Source organism: Brassica rapa, chromosome A05 (genome assembly GCF_000309985.2).
Source record: "Brassica rapa cultivar Chiifu-401-42 chromosome A05, CAAS_Brap_v3.01, whole genome shotgun sequence".
NCBI lineage: Eukaryota > Viridiplantae > Streptophyta > Magnoliopsida > Brassicales > Brassicaceae > Brassica > Brassica rapa.
In genome coordinates this window covers 2,154,895-2,170,846 of record NC_024799.2, presented here as the reverse complement: position 1 = coordinate 2,170,846, position 15,952 = coordinate 2,154,895, and the positions used below count along the sequence as shown (strand labels likewise).

At 35.5% G+C, this 15,952-nt stretch overlaps 4 protein-coding genes and 1 non-coding gene across 9 annotated transcripts; 4 read left to right on the top strand and 1 right to left on the bottom strand.

Moving 5' to 3' along the window:
• Positions 1-188: 188 nt before the first annotated feature.
• Positions 189-9,760, top strand: LOC103866789. 2 transcript variants are annotated; one of them, XM_033292481.1, is made up of 2 exons: positions 189-1,746; positions 8,025-9,760. In XM_033292481.1, the coding sequence occupies exons 1-2, from the start codon at positions 1,227-1,229 to the stop codon at positions 8,105-8,107; spliced, it is 603 nt and encodes a 200-aa protein (XP_033148372.1). In that variant the 5' UTR covers positions 189-1,226; the 3' UTR covers positions 8,108-9,760. The 2 variants fall into 2 exon arrangements, with proteins under 2 accessions (XP_033148372.1, XP_009143017.1); XM_009144769.3 differs by lacking the exon at positions 8,025-9,760 and having other exon boundaries at positions 220-2,150.
• LOC103866788 (VQ motif-containing protein 18) lies at positions 4,293-7,089 on the bottom strand. 2 transcript variants are annotated; one of them, XR_632570.2, is made up of 2 exons: positions 4,595-7,089; positions 4,293-4,508 (listed from the first exon to the last, which is right to left on the bottom strand). XR_632570.2 is itself a non-coding variant. In XM_009144768.2 (2 exons), exons 1-2 carry the CDS (start codon positions 5,275-5,277, stop codon positions 4,668-4,670), a joined length of 540 nt encoding a protein of 179 aa, XP_009143016.1. In that variant the 5' UTR covers positions 5,278-7,089; the 3' UTR covers positions 4,293-4,667. The 2 variants fall into 2 exon arrangements, 1 of the variants encoding a protein (XP_009143016.1); XM_009144768.2 differs by having other exon boundaries at positions 4,293-4,681; positions 4,752-7,089.
• On the top strand, positions 8,437-8,518 carry TRNAS-GCU. Its single transcript has one exon. It is a non-coding gene; the product is annotated as a tRNA-Ser (tRNA).
• Positions 9,761-9,944: 184 nt separating the features above from the next.
• Positions 9,945-11,507, top strand: LOC103866787 (protein YLS3). Its single transcript, XM_009144766.3, has 2 exons — positions 9,945-10,387; positions 11,070-11,507. The coding sequence occupies exons 1-2, from the start codon at positions 10,051-10,053 to the stop codon at positions 11,339-11,341; spliced, it is 609 nt and encodes a 202-aa protein (XP_009143014.1). The 5' UTR covers positions 9,945-10,050; the 3' UTR covers positions 11,342-11,507.
• Positions 11,508-11,939: 432 nt separating this feature from the next.
• LOC103866784 (major facilitator superfamily domain-containing protein 12) lies at positions 11,940-15,378 on the top strand. Of its 3 annotated transcripts, none has more exons than XM_018659317.2 (12): positions 11,940-12,502; positions 12,652-12,865; positions 12,970-13,039; positions 13,209-13,405; positions 13,503-13,578; positions 13,660-13,823; positions 13,899-14,025; positions 14,092-14,151; positions 14,227-14,277; positions 14,362-14,520; positions 14,789-14,921; positions 14,987-15,378. In XM_018659317.2, the coding sequence occupies exons 2-12, from the start codon at positions 12,696-12,698 to the stop codon at positions 15,178-15,180; spliced, it is 1,401 nt and encodes a 466-aa protein (XP_018514833.1). In that variant the 5' UTR covers positions 11,940-12,502; positions 12,652-12,695; the 3' UTR covers positions 15,181-15,378. The 3 variants fall into 3 exon arrangements, with proteins under 3 accessions (XP_018514833.1, XP_009143012.1, XP_009143013.1); XM_009144764.2 differs by having other exon boundaries at positions 11,940-12,504; positions 12,655-12,865; XM_009144765.2 differs by having other exon boundaries at positions 11,948-12,504; positions 12,655-12,865; positions 15,002-15,378.
• Positions 15,379-15,952: the final 574 nt, after the last annotated feature.

Below are 15,952 nucleotides of genomic sequence, written 5' to 3'. Positions count from 1 at the left end.
AGGCTTACACATCAATCTAAAACAATGTATAAATGATAATAAATAACTTAAAAACCCGTTAATGACTTTTAGTGATAAAACCCCTCAACTATTTTTGAATCGTAAAAAAAACCCTCAACTAAGTTTTCAACATTATAAACCCTCAACTTATAAATCGTTAACATATGTCACCCTCCGTCACGGTTTTTTAGACGGAGGGTAACATATGTTAACGGAATTAAAGTTGAGGGTTTATTTTACAGGATTTTTAGTTGAGGGTTTTTTTTACGATTCATCTTTAGTTGAGGGGTTTAATTACTAAAAACCCTAGTATCAAATATAGTGATTTAGTAAGACATAAATGTTATTAAGGAATGAATGAATTTGGACTTTTTAGGAAGGGTTCATTTTTAAAAAAATCACACATAATCAAGGTTGTGACTTCTGTTTTAATATATAAGATATAGCAGAAGCCATATTTGTTACATTCCATTATAGTTTTTGTTATCGGTTTTCTGTCGGATCAAAACGAATAAAGCAGATTTACAAGTTATCATCACAAGTTGTATTGATAAATCCCTAAGTAGGCATCTTCAAATAACTTCCATGGTCCAAGCAAATCACCAAGTCGATTTTTCTCACCGAATTTAAGGCTTAATTCTTAGTTTTCAAATAAGATTTAGGGTATCGAAATGACTAAAGTACTTATATATAGTCAATGGTTATTGATGGTAATTTCTAGTTTCTTTCGCAGAGTCATATCATTGCTAGTCTCTTATATCCAGATGACTTGGGGAGGATATGCACTAGAGACCCAGCGTAGTTATTTGACCTTACATCTTTAATTATGTCAACTCTTTTATTGATAGACTTCCAGCTCGAATAATGCAATATTCATGATTTTCCACACAATTGGTTATTTCATCAAGTCATATAACTATCAGAAAACAGTCCCGTGATGGATGGGTTCAAAGAAGAATAGTTCCACCTCTTGACTTTGAATCCCAAACAAGAATAAATCATATATACATCCATAGATCGTATGGTCATATTAGCGTGTACTGACAATACTGTCCCAATATAGTGTGAATATATAAGCTACAACTTGTTAAAATAGTCAAACCAAAACACATCACTACTCCACCCTAAAGAAGACTTAAAATCACTATAAATACAATTGAAACGTATTATCTTAATTACCAAGCATCTCAAACACAAATTAAAAAAAGGAGTTTTTAAAATCTATAATGGCTTCAAGTAAACCAGCGGTGAGGCACCCTAGCCACAACCATCCATTGCGTAGTCACAAAGCTCAAGCTGAGGAAGAGATCATCTGCTCAGGCTGTGACCTAGACCTGATAGGCGCAGCTTTCAAATGCACGAAGTCTGAATGCGATTACTTCTTGCACAAGTCATGTTTCGAGCTTCCACGCGAGAACCGTCACAAGTCTCACCCTGAACACCCTTTGACCCTGCTGTACTCTCCAACTTACGAGTCTTCAGCTTTCGCTTGCGACGCGTGCGGTGAGTATGGATCCGGGTTTTCTTACAACTGTTCTATCTGTAAGTACGATGTGCATGTCGGATGTGTGTCTATGCCCGAGACCGTGGAGCGTGAAGGACACGCGCATCCGCTCACGTTGCTCTACCGTTCTCCTTACCAGAAGGGTCTGATCTTTAACTGTGATGAATGTCATGATACTGTTCCGGATAATCTCTGGTCTTATTACTGCAAGAAATGTGACTATGGGACACATCTACACTCTTGTGCGGTCGAGGAAGAGCCAAAGAGAGGAGGAGGAGGAAGTGGGAATACTAGTAGGAACAATGGTGGAAGGAGCTCTGCCGCTTCGGACTTATCTGCAATGTTGAAAGCTCAAAGGGAGATGGAGAGGATGCAGATTGAGTTAGATATGGCGATGCAGAGTGCTAAGATTGCGAAGAAATCGAGAAAGCATATGCTCAAAATGATCTAAAATAAAACTTGTGTTATCGATCATGATATTCACCCCCTTCCACATATATGTATGCATCTATTCCTCTCGAGTCGAGCTATCTTGGATTCTTGAAGCTCTGAAACTCTTTGATTATTGTTCTTGTATTTTAGTTCTTGTGTGTTCCATTGTAATGTTTGTTCACTATATGAATAAAAGAATTATATGCTTCTTCTTTTTTTTTGTTATTTATTTTATTTGTTATAATCATTATACATGACCATCTCTAATTCTTTTAGATAAGCTTTGGTCAAAGGAAATATAAATATGTAAGTAAATAGGATGGTTGATTATGTTAGTGAATAATGGCATATTCGTAAGTCGTGCATGGAAATTGATACGCAGTGTGGAAGATAATGTAACACCGAGAGAGTAAAAAGACAGACTTGGGACACGGTCGGTGGTGGCTTAAGCAGATGATGCCTTCTGTACCTAGCCCATTGTAACACCCTTGGGCCTCTCAACTCTCAAGTCTCAAGTGCCAGCCCAAGCCTTTTTGACATTTGGAAAACCAAACTGAATTTTGTTGGCTTGGTCAACGGACACTCTCAAAAACAGTTTTGGTATACCGGTGCGGTTATACTCGGTTCAGATCAATTTCCTCATATGAGCTCTGAAGCAGCACAACAGTTTCCGGACCTACAAAATCCAGGTACAAAGCGATATGGAAAATTAAAGCCCCAAGGAAGCTTAAACACTTCTTATGGCAAGCTACAGCAGGGTACCTAGCGACGGCAAAACAATTAAACGAGAGGCATTGTGCTAGGAAGGAGTATATGTGTTCGATGTGGAGCTGATAGCGAGTCCATTAACCATACACTTTTTGAATGCCCGCCTGCTCTTCAGTGTTGGGCCCTCTCGGCAATACCATCTCTTCCGGAATTTTTCCCGTGTAACTCTTTATATTCAAATATAGATTTTCTTCTGTTTCGCACCAAAGAGAATGGAATAAGTTCAGATGTGTTGGACGCATTCCCATGGATAACTTGGTATATATGGAAAGCGCGTAACGAGAAAATATTTAACGACAAAGAGATCTCACCGATGGATACTCTTCACACTGCCGTCAAGGAAGCTGAAAGTTGGAGGTTAGCACAGAGAATAGAGATGGAACCGGACATGGACATACAGGAACAACAAAGAACAACGAACAGGGTAGTGCAGGCGCCGCTATCAACTCGCTGGAGATGTTAAACCGACGCATCTTGGATAAACGATACAGACAGAGTGGGACTGGGGTTCGTACTGCTTGATAGGGGAACTCCTGTTCTATTTGGAGCACAAGGAATAAGACACGCAGCTTCCCCTCTACACGCGGAAGCTGAAGGCTTATTGTGGGCTATGCAGGAGATATTAAAGCTAGGAAACAGAACAATCCGGTTCGAGTCAGACTGTGAACAACTTGTTAAGCTGCTAGAAGATAAAGAAGACTGGCCTGCAATGGCACCTGAAATAGATGAGATTCAAGCCCTTTCTGCTGAGTTTACAGAGATTTCTACAGCATATATTCCAAGATCGACGAACGTCCGTGCAGACTCCCTTGCTAAAGGAGGAAGATCACGAGTCTTTGAATCCTCTTTTGTTAACTGCTTTGCACCAAGTTGGTTAGCTCCTGATGCTGACTAAGAGGCTGCTAACTAGTTTCTTTAGTGTCTTTTATATTCGATGCCAAAAAAGGAAAAAAAAAAGAAAAAAACAAAAACAAAAACACGGTTAGACTAGTTGAACAAATGGATCTTACTCAGTGCTCGAAATAAAACAGTAACCAGTAAAGAACGTGAGTACAAACTAAGATCCAAATATTGTATCGATTAGTACAACTTGTTGTCTCATATATATGACTGTTTGGGTTCCATCACTGAAAATTTGAAATCAGGACCATTTATTATTATTATTATTTTTATTATTATCTCATAAGCTACATAATCCCTCTGTTTCAAAATACATAAAGTTTTGGAATTATGTACAACTATTAAGAAATTTGTTTTTTTCACTTAAAAATATCATTAAAATATAAATTACAAATTATTTAACCAATCACAAAATAGACTGCAAAATATCATTGGTTACACAGTTTTTGATAAAATTAAAAAAATGCATTGATATATGAAATCATAATCTATTTTGAAACATCTAAAACTCTCTAAAACATCTATTTAAAAACGGAGGGAGTATAATTTAGTATCAACTAAGTAAGATGAATTACATTTTCATTAACAGTTGGTATATTAAGCAAGAGATACGAGATCACCATATGACACGTTGAATATTAACAGAAGAATCGGTAAAAACTATTTTAACCAAGAGAAAGAATTACTATACTGTAAAAACTATTTTAGTCAATCTTCTAAGTACCATAAAAACTGTCCTCCAAAAAAATACAGCTGATAATCAAATCATATACACGCACCAAAGAATTTTTTATTACACATCCAATATATAGTAGCACATGAATGAAGTTACATATCAAAACAGCTAGGGTTCTTGGACCGAAGATCACCACTTAATTAGATACAGTTACTTCTCCGGGAAGGGCTGCACATAAATCAAACTTTTCATTACAACCCCCAACCTTGGCAAAGTCAGTCTACCAAAAAAGTCCAGTTTGTCATCGTACGTACCCATCAAAATCAAAATACAACTTCTATGCCTTTGTTCCTAAAAAGCATAACCTTCTTCGTTTGATTTCATGCCTCAAACGATTAGATCTGATCAAACGCGAATGCAAAATCAGAAAACCGTAGAAATTAACTGTGGTTATTTATGAAGAATTATGACCCTTTGTATCGAAGTTGTTGTTGGTGTTGTGGTTGTTGTTGAAGATGAAACCTTCCACTTGTGAAGAAGAAGAAGATCTCACGGGAAACGAAGAGAAGTAATCTTCTCCTACATCTTGAATCAAACCTTCTAGGTCAAAGTAAGTGTTTGTGTTGGAAGTACGCTTATGATCACCAGATCCCCATTCTTCTTTCACCTGATGGTTTCCTCCGTTTGCTAATAAACCTGTGAAACCCGTTAGCCGATTAACCGGCTGATGATCTCTGCAAACCGGTTCTTGAGACGTCGAAACTCTCGAGTTGGCTCTCTTTTTATCGGTTTTGACTTCTCCGGCTGTGGGTTTTCCGGTTAGACTTTGGACGAGTGAACGAAAATTCTTGACGTCAGTCTTGATGACCTCAGGAGCGAATATGTGGATGATGCGAATCTTGGGCTTGATCTTGGATATTACTTGTGAGTTCTTGTTCATGGAAACCCTAGAACTCGAACCTTCATTAAAACTTTGATGATATTGAGTAACCTCCATGGATTCTTTGAGAAAATATTTGATCCTTTTTCTGAGATGTATAGTTTAAACAAAAATAATTGGTATGCCGTGGAATAATTATCCCTATGAGGCGGTTGGTGATTATATATATAGGTAGTTATGTAAATTTAAAATTATAGGATTGTTGGTTAGTCAAAAACATTTAATTAACAACACAGGTGAATATCAAAATGGTAAAGAAGGTGTTGGACGAAACAGCGGTGGACCTGCCCTCCATGACACATACAACTTGATTAAAATAACGTTTTGAGTGTACATATCATATTATTTACATGAGAACATTTTAGTTATATTTTACGAGTGATTTGTGATCAACCAACCAACTGACGAGAAATATAAATCATAGTGTTATAAAATACCATATACATTATTTAAGTACCCTAAGCATTGGTTGCGTGAGCTAGCCATATATATATCTTTGGTCACCAAATTGGATTTTATTTAGAGGAGAGTGTAAAAGTGTTAATTGTCGGCATGTTTGTTTTTCTATGGTTTGTGGGATTTGGAATTTCCTATAGTTCTTGTAGAAAACTAATTAATTATGGTGCTGTTTATATTTTAATACAAGGGTATATCAATCAGTATAAGTATATTTCTTTCACAACTGTTATTCTTGTCTAACTGTAGCGTTTCTACAAGTGTTATAATTTTTGGCTAATTAATGACACATCGTATGTAGAATTTAAGTTTGTCATAACTTATAACAATATTAGTATATGAAAATTCTAATCATATGGAACGGAACGTTAATATCGATTTATATAGCTTTGGGGAGTCAAAAAGTAACCCAGGAAACTGCTACACTTGAAAACCAGCCTAGTTCTAATCCTACGTTTTAGTTAATTTGCTTCGATTTTTATGATGTTTTATATATCCTACTTCTTATTATATTCTTTTATTTAACTATACAAATATAATAAAGTGAAAACTCCAGTATTAGATTCAGATTTTTCATATCATCTTTATTTAGTTTGAATTCCGACTTGTTAATTTAACCATAAACACTTACAATTTAACCAATTAAATTCACCTATAGTACACTTACATATACTGATACAAAAATGAGCTTATTCATCTACACATGTCTGAGGTGTCAACGCATATATATGCCATAGTTCTTAAAACAAAAACAAAAATCTCTTTTCTCGTTGATCTATTTTTTAATTATCTGGCTATCAAAAGTTTTTGCACAGAGAAGTTGACCCTTTTTTACAAAAAAGAATTGACATACACAAACCTACAAAGCAAGCATATAAAATAATGGTTGACTTTTGTTTTTCCAAAGGAGCAAACAAGAGGGACAGGGTGGATTTAACCTCCGTTGACTTTACTTAAGTTGTGATTCATTTTTCATAAACCCCATTTTGATCTTATGGAAAGTCGGATTGGTTTACGGATTTTTTGTGTTGCGATGTCTTCGAAAACTTACCCACTTTATTTTTGAGTCGTTACAAATAATTACAACACATATGCGTATAAATTTAACAAGAAATCTCTTAAAGTCTACCAACTTTCACTATGTCTTACCCCTAATTAGTGTGAAGATTTAGCTTTTTTTTCTTACAAGAAATCTCTTAAAGTGTGAAGACTTTTAGCTTTTACTCGTGCTAGGCATGGGCATTCGGGGTCCCAATCGGGTTTCGGTTTTATCCATTCGGGTTTTGGTTTTTCGGGTTTATCAAAATCAACCCCATTCGGATTATATAAAAGTTCGGTTCGGAATCGGTTCGGGTTCTATCGGATTCGGGTCGGGGTTAGTAAATCTTCAAAAAACCGGTATAACCCATTGTACTTTCGGGTTCGGGTCCCAATCGGTTCTTCAGTTTAAAAATACCTGATTTGTACATATTTTGTAACTAAAACATAAATAAAATATGTTCTTCGGATTTAAAATACATGATTTGTACATATTTTAATAGCTAAAACATAAGTAAAATCGATTCAAAAATAAGAAAAAACATCAAACATGATCATTCAAAATCAAGCGAAAGATAAACATAGTTAGTGATAGAAAGAAAACCAGATAAATGAAATCATAAAACAAAAAAAAAGTTCTCATGAAATCAAAAACATTATTCAATAAAAACAAAACCAAAATCTAAAAACTTTAGACATCAACCGCGATATTCCACCATCAACCTTCATGTAACATATAATTATTTTAGAAGTTTAATAATATCTTAAATTATTTTAGATACATATTAAGAATTAAGATCATATTTGGTAGAAGTTCTTTTTGTGATTTTAAATATTTCGGATTCTATCAGATATCCATTTAGGTCCGGGTTCGGTTCGGATAATACCGATAACCCAAAATACCAAAAAACAGGATCCATTCGGTATTTATGTCGGATTCGAATCGGTTCGGATTCATTTTTATCGGATCGGGTTCGGTTCGGATTTTCGGGTTCGGTTTATTTGCCCAGCCCTAACTCGTGCAATCCTACTATGTATCCTGTAGTTTTGACCCTGATTTATTAATTTTTATAAACAAATAGCCTATGATTGTAGGGAGAGCTCATATTAGTTCTAATTAGTTGGTAGTATTTTTTAAATTAACGTCAATGGATTTAAAAGTCAAAACGTATTTAAATCCATCTACAGAGAAAAAACTATATTTGATATTGACGCGTATAGGTATATAAATATCACTGATTCGACATTTGTGCAGATAAATAGCTGTGTTTTTATCTAATCAACATTAACTTAGGGGGGAATGTACTTAGTCATTATTTTATGCTCTTACGCGGTCTTGAAGACTTGTACTTCTATGCCAACTTTAAGAACAAATGTGCAAACTGCAAAGTAAATGCATCGGGCCATGAACTAGAAATTATCCATGTAAATACTTAAAGATAGAGAAAATGGAGTTCATCAATTTAGTTCTCTCACTCGATATGTATGTCCAATGCCATGGATAAGTATAGTCTTTTAAATGAGAAACCAGTATTCATTAAGGAAATTTTGATTTTCTTAACAGAACTTAAGCATTTTTCAATACATCTTTATGAGTACTATAACAAAATTTCGTTTATTTATGAGAACTTTTATATCCAAAGAAAGCATGTACGCTAGTAGTAACGGTATTTCTTTCCATATCTTGTTTTAATATGTTAAAGATTCGAACAACAGCAGATAGTCGCTTTGGCCGAGTGGTTAAGGCGTGTGCCTGCTAAGTACATGGGATTTTCCCGCGAGAGTTCGAATCTCTCAGGCGACGATTCATTTTTTTTTTCTCAACAGCTTATTTCCAATTCCGTATTGGGCCTGTAGAAACCAATTTTCCTCATTTGGGTGCTGTACAAAATGGGCTATAATACTATCGTATAAGTTATAAGGCGAAGCTAGTTCTCTAGCCTTTTTTTGTTATTGGGCATCTATTGAAAAGTTGAAAACGAATGAAACGAATCCAAAACCGGAGGAAGAAGCAAGAAGGAATGGTTTTTAGGCAGACTGAAGTGACGTCATAAATGACACCATGGATTCGTAGCTTAATGGTTGTAAAGGGCTTAGAATGCGCCAAGTGTCGACGGAGACAAATTAAAGTCAATTCCACTGAGTCGACATTTCCACTCAGTGGGGTTGGTGTGAAGTGGTGGTCCTCTTTCTCATTTCCACTTCTGCTCTCAGGCTCTCATGCATGCCCGCAACTATTATACTGAGGATTTGTATAAATTTCATAAGTACAAAATGAAAAAAATTTAATATAGAAAAGGCCGTCTAGTGAAAGAGTGAGCTGTTATTGGGGAATGAATTATGAACAAAACAGCATTATGAGAACAAAAGTATCTTTATTAACATTAATGAGCATACATTTTTTTTTGGTAAACTAATGAGCATACATGCATACTAATTTACAAATTTTACATTTCTTCCTATTAATTATAACTCTTTATCATTTTATAATTTTAAAAACAAAACAGATGGATTCAGTAAAATGAATGTAAGATAAAAAAATCTGGTTTAAGAAATTATATATACCACAAAATAAAAGAAGCTGAAATTGATATGAAGTATATATTAGATATAGCCATTTGAGACTGTGAGTAATTTATTGTAGAGCAATTGGCGCCTTGGCGGTATGGAGATAATGATGTTGACATTTGAGATACTTGTTCGTTCCCATGTATATGCATGTACCAGGGTCACATAGGACGACGCTCCATTGTCTCCAGGGCCGTCCCTGTAATACGTGAGACCCTAGGCAAGAAAAAAAACGGGGGCCTACACATTATTGTAGAACATAAAGCTTAGGATAATTTTTTTTTTTTTTTTTAAAGCTTAAGAGTAATGGAAAAAGAGGAAGAGAGCCAGAGATAAAAAATAGTCAATGAAAAAAGTTAAAAGAATAAATTTTACGTAGGTCCCATTTTAATTTTGTGTTGTTATCTTTTTCTGTTTTTCATTTGTACATTTTCATTATGTAACTGTAAATTGTGATAAAAAAACATTAGCTGCATAATTTTTTTTTTAAATGGAGGCCTTTGAAAAATGGGGGCCCTAGGCCTAGGTTTCATTGTGCTCTGTCCAAGAACGCCCCTGATTGTCTCACAAATAAAAAAAACTTCGATGAGCTTCTCGACACGACAACGCATACAATCATCACATAACCAAATAAATAAGATAAAGAGAAATTTGAAGAAAAAATAATAAAGAAAATCCTAAAATAAAATATGCCAAGGTTGCTATATAAATTGTAAAGAGTACAACAACGCTAAGGGTTAAACCGTGCATGAACAATAAAAAAAAATAATGGAGTCTTGGAGGATTAGTCTAGTGGCGATAGCAATAGCATTACTAATGGCTACGTTGGTGTCAGCTGGTGAGGATAAGGCGAAAGATAAGGAAGAGTGTACTGAGCAGCTTGTGGGTATGGCCACTTGTCTTCCTTACGTGCAAGGACAGGCAAAGACTCCGACGCCGGACTGTTGCTCCGGCCTGAAACAGGTCCTCAAATCCGACAAAAAGTGTCTTTGTGTAATCATCCAAGACAGGAATGATCCCGACTTGGGTCTCCAGATCAATGTGTCTCTCGCTCTTGCTCTTCCTTCTGTTTGCCATGCCGTTGCTGACGTCACTAAGTGCCCTGGTTCGTAACTCAGCCACCTCTCTACCATTTCACGATATAACATTATATTTGCCATTATTGTGATTGGATAGCTGAATATTTTTTTTTTTTTTTTTTTGAAAAAGTGTTAAATTAATTCAAGCAAAAAAACTGTTTTACACTTTGTGTTACATTGGATAGCTGAATATTCGCAGACTTCAGGATCTTTTGGTCACCATTTGTTCTCTGTATGGGTATTTACTAATATTTTGAGCTCTTGCCTCTTGGTAAACATTTGGATTGAAGCTGATTTGGTGGAATTTTACAGAAAAACATTACTTACAAAAGCCACCATAAAAGTTAAGTAACTAAATTTTTTGGGTTCATTTTGTGTTAACATTTAATAAAAAAAAAACATGAGAGTTATGTCTAGTACTTTTAGTTTATTTAAGTCACGCACGCCACTATCATATCTAGATAAAAGTTATGAGTTTTGTGATACATGACTGGTACATTCTACCATTATGTTGTATGTCTTGATATAGAGTACAATAGCATTTATATATACATATACATATATATATATGTGTGTGTACAACAATACTTGACAGTTTTGCACAAAAAAATGTATACAACAATACATTAGAAAAAACAAATTTAGAAAATTTGATTATATAATTAGTTTGCCAAACTCACATTGTTCCCTTTGGAATGAGTGTTTCAGCTTTGCTTCACATGGACCCAAAATCTCAAGAAGCCCAAGTGTTCTATCAGCTAGCAAATGGTTTAAACAAAACCGGCCCAGCCTCAGCTTCCACCATTTCGGCCCCTGCGCCCACCAGCGTATCTCCAACCGCAGGATCCGAGGATGGTAACAACAGTGGTCGGGCGACCTCTTTGCCAAGCAAGAACCACGCTCAGAGCTTTCGGAAACCATGGCTAGTGCTTGAAGTTGCTGCCCATCTCTTCATAATATCATTTACTATCACCTTATAAAAGTAGTATTGAAAAGTAAATTTGTGCGCTTGCAGTGACGTTGATTTTGTGCAGTTACTTTCGTTTCGTGAGAACTCTTCTCAACTTTTTTTTGTCTAATGCAAAATAAGACACGAGTTACAATTTTTGTATTGTCTCGTATGCTTTTATCAATTTTTATTTTAAATCTTGCGCTCTAAAAATATAAACTCAAGAATCTGCATACACACGAATATATCATTTTACGGTAGATTTGTGTATCAACTTCTTTGTTGGGATGTCGATAGCAAATGTAAAAGGTACAAAACTTAAGCCTCTTTGACATCGTTTTAATTGGGATTGATCTTATGTCTCTTCTGAAACGTGTCATCTCAAATTTTCACCTTACCAAGAAAGAAGAAATCTGCAACAATAACTAAGAGAGCAATATGATCCACAAGAAAATAAAAGGAAAAAAGAGAGAACCACAAGGCACAAAATGGAACATGACCATGGAATTGAAAGCACCATCTTATATACTGCCAACTACATATTGCATATCAAACTTGATAACCCACCAGTGCCCTTGAAAAGATATTCTTTCAATAAATTTGATATTTTTTCAATAAATTTAAAACACCATGTAAAGGATTTGTTTGGACTTGGCAAAAGCAAGTAGGAACACAAGACACAGAGAATCTCTAATATAATATTCAACTACATCTAAATTTCAAAGAGGATTCCATTTATCTCAATAGTTGGAGGGAGGTTGCTATTATTATAATCATCCAGAAAACAAATCTCCTCCATACCCAAATCCACAGAGCAACCACATGACCGCACAACTTCCCAGATTATCTTCTTCTCTATCTATCATTCAACATCTCTGAATTTTTCTATTATTATTTTCTTATAACGCTTGATTTTTTTTTATTTTTCTAGTTGACTCCATTAATATCTAAAAATCAAAATCCCAGAAAAAATAAAGAATTTCACGTCTTTACGCAACATTATTAAACGTTTCAACAAAAGATTCGTGTCATATGCAAGACATCAACTTGTACTAAAACAGGGATGCAAGTTTCTCGTTGAGCTCCCACAGACTTTTCTTTTGGGATATAATAATCTCTCGAATTGATGATCTCTTAAAGGGTCTGATTCAAATTCAATTCTCTGATCGGCAGCTTCCTCTGTTTCACTCTAAGGTACGAAAGTCTCTTCCTTTCTCCTTCTCAAAACCTCCTCTGTTTCATATGTCTTCAATCTGAAAGTTCGTATTTTTAGATACTTTTATTCGATTCTACCTTCTGGGTCTTCCAAATTCGTTGATGGGTACTCCATGCACGCCTTTGCAGATTCAAATCGTTGAGGCAAAAAAATTGAAAAAACAGAGTTGATGACGTCATCCGTGATTGTTGGAGAGGACGAAGAGGATTCGTTCACGAAACCGCTTGGGAGATTGTCTGTGTTTTACTATGGAGTTGGGCATATGCTTAATGACATTACCGCTTCTTGTTGGTTCACTTACCTCCTCTTGTTCCTCACCCAGATTGGTCTCTCCCCAAGGTTTAATTAAAAAAAAATAAAAATAAAAATCTCCTTTTGAGTTTTGTAAATGTCTTCACTTTTAGTGAGTGAGGTTTTGCTGTTGTTGTTGTTTCTTTGTGTAGGGATGCTGCAATCGTCATGCTCTCTGGTCAAGTTGCTGATGGCTTTGCCACTATCTTCATTGGTGAATTGGTAACTCCTTTGTTGTCAGAAACTTGTCTTGGTGTTCAAGCAACTCTTTTTAGACCTTTAGGTTCTCTTTAGTCTCATGTCACTTAAGTTAAATCTAGATTTTAAGTTACAATGGTCTTGTTCTATGGTAATGATTCTCACTCCCATCTCTGTCCTCTTCACATAACAGATTGATAGATTTGGACATTTCAAAATCTGGCATGCAGCAGGATCCCTCTTAGTGGCTATCTCGTTTTCTTCAGTCTTTGGCGGTTGCTTGCCTTGTTCAATCCTCCATAGCACCTCCTTAACGATAGAAACATTATCATACAGCACCTTTGCAGCTATCTTTAACATAGGATGGGCAGCTACTCAGGTTTCCCACATGTATAAACACTCTTTTCTATTATTTTTTTTCTTTCATTTAATCTTCTCTCTAGGTTAACCTCAGATTGAGTATTCATTAAATGTTTATGTTCTTTAGGGCTATGGTTAATTGCATTACACTGAACTCAACAAGCAGAGTAGCACTAACAAGCTCCCGTAACGCCTTTAGCATGGTTAGCTTCTCTTCCCCCCTATAGTCTTATTCAATCTCACAATATGTCTTCTTAACTTCTCTGTCAACTGTTTGTTCTCAGGTTGCTAACTTAGGCTTATACGCAATTGCTTTAGTTGTATTCGGTGTTAGCAAAGCTGATACTAAAGAAAACACCGAGTCACAGTATCGTTGGATTGCTTATTCATGCATCACCGTTGGTTGCTGCTTTGTGATCATATTCCTTATGGGAACAAAGGAACCACGGTAACACACACTTAACTCAACTCTTACCAAAGTTTCATTACGTGATAAGAGTTAGTTATATTTGATTTTGAAAAGGCTGAGGATAAATCTAAGAGAAAGTAACCGAACGAGAATACCATGGGCTTACTGGTTCAAGAAAATTCTATATTATCAAGTCGCTGTGGTTTACCTCCTCACACGACTAGTTCTGAATGTTTCACAGGTTAGTTTCTGTATCTCATCTTGCTTCTTGGATCAGTACTTATGGTTACTTTCTAATAACTCTCAGGCATATCTTGCATTCTTTGTTATTGATGATCTTCAAATGGCTCAATCCGCTAAAGCTCTCGTAAGTGAAACAAGAATACATTTCCTCTCTATCATGATTAAACTTTGTCCTAACCAATGTTTTCACTTTTTTCAGATTCCTGCAATAATATACATCTGCAGCTTCGTTGTGTCGGTTATGCTTCAGGTACAACAACAAAGTTCAAAACGTCACTTGTGTCTGCTCCTTCTGTAAAAAAAACTTTATCCTTTTTTGTTTTCTGTTGTGTAGGAGATTCCATGGAATGGGAAGCGTCTCAAGGCCTATTACTGTGCTGGTGGTATTATTTGGATGTTCTGTGGTGTATCCATCCTCTTATTGCCTAGAAGCATTAACTCATTCATGTATGCCATCTCTGTCTTTATCGGTATCGCAAATGCATTGATTCTGGTAAGACACTCTCCCTCTGCTACATAAGCTATACTCCTTCCGTTTCATTTTAGAAAAAAAATTTGTTTCACAAAAACAGACTTTTTGTATTTTCTATGAAAAAATTGTGATATTCAAGAAAATTAATTAACTTTATCGAATTACTATTGATTAAAAATTATCGAAAATTAAAAATTACAGATTATAGTGATTTAATGTGTTTTCTTAATATATATGAAAACACTAAAAAATCTATCTTTTTGGTAATCGCATTTTTTTTTGGTTACAGGTGACAGCAATTAGTATGCAGAGTGTGTTGATTGGTTCAGAGCTTGGTGGATGTGCTTTTGTCTGTGGGTCTTTAAGCTTCTTAGATAAAATGTCATGTGGGCTTGCTTTGTATGTTCTTCAGTCACACCAAAGTAAGTTTTTTTTTTCTTAGAAATATTATGATTACATTGTTGTTGATGGGATGTGTGATTTGAAGAAAACAATGGTGCAGGCGCCACTTCACCGCAAGTTGATGTAAACATACAACATAGTTTTAACTTCTCGGTGACGAGATATGGGTTAGGACTTGTCCCAGCTGTATGCTCTTTTATTGGAGTCGCTGTCACGTATTTTATGGAGCTAGACAGCACAATACTGAAGCGTCTGTGTCAACCGTTGCTTCTCGAGTGAAAGTCTGCAGCATTCTTCGTTTGGTAAGATAATTTACACAAAGTGGGGATGTGAGTTTAACAGTGTTTATATGTTCAGTCTGCTGATTTGTTTATGTTCATAAGGGTATAAGTTTATAGATCACAGTGAGAAAGAAAGCATTTGTTGTACAAGAATTACTTTATGGAAAAATTAATGCAAGTTGATTCTTTTTCGTTGCTGTCTACTCTTATATGCCTCTACAGACTCTGAAGATGATTACTGGTTCATAAGGATTTAATTATACAGCTGTGATTAAGTTATTTCATTTGGGTCTTATTCTCTGGAATATTGAGACCTTGAAGATGAATGCTGTTGTAGTATACATCAGTGAGCCATAAGGAATATGTTTACTCATATAAAGGTGACAGAATGAAGGCAATTCTTTAACCTGACTCTTAGCTCAGAAGCGATTGTGTTGCGAAGTTGAAAACAGAGCTCACCTTTAGATCTAATTCAATCATACTTTTTTAAAACTAGATCAAGTGTTGGTCAGATGAACTGATTTTTCGGAAGCATCTCTGTCTGTCCGTATCTAATCTATACAGGAGAAAATATATTCTCTGGTTTTTGTTTCTCTCGTTAACTCGTCTACTAGACCATTTCTATTTCGAAAAATATGAATCAGATTCACATTTTCAAAGTTCTCCTGTAGTATGTGAACACCTCGATCTCCGTGGTCAATCCATCGGATTTGTAGTCATGTTCAATAGGTCCGAGTAGTTTGTCTTGAAATGTATCGATGTTATCTTCT

Excerpts from the sequence above, each read along its gene's own strand:
- LOC103866787 (XM_009144766.3), top strand. The coding sequence starts at position 10,051 with ATGGAGTCTTGGAGGATTAGTCTAGTGGCGATAGCAATAGCATTACTA. Across the intron at positions 10,388-11,069 it reads TGACGTCACTAAGTGCCCTG|CTTTGCTTCACATGGACCCA; the intron begins GTTCGTAACTCA and ends TGAGTGTTTCAG.
- LOC103866789 (XM_009144769.3), top strand. The coding sequence starts at position 1,227 with ATGGCTTCAAGTAAACCAGCGGTGAGGCACCCTAGCCACAACCATCCA.
- LOC103866788 (XM_009144768.2), bottom strand. The coding sequence starts at position 5,277 with ATGGAGGTTACTCAATATCATCAAAGTTTTAATGAAGGTTCGAGTTCT.
- LOC103866784 (XM_018659317.2), top strand. The coding sequence starts at position 12,696 with ATGACGTCATCCGTGATTGTTGGAGAGGACGAAGAGGATTCGTTCACG. Across the intron at positions 13,824-13,898 it reads ATGGGAACAAAGGAACCACG|GCTGAGGATAAATCTAAGAG; the intron begins GTAACACACACT and ends GATTTTGAAAAG. Across the intron at positions 14,152-14,226 it reads CTCAATCCGCTAAAGCTCTC|ATTCCTGCAATAATATACAT; the intron begins GTAAGTGAAACA and ends CACTTTTTTCAG.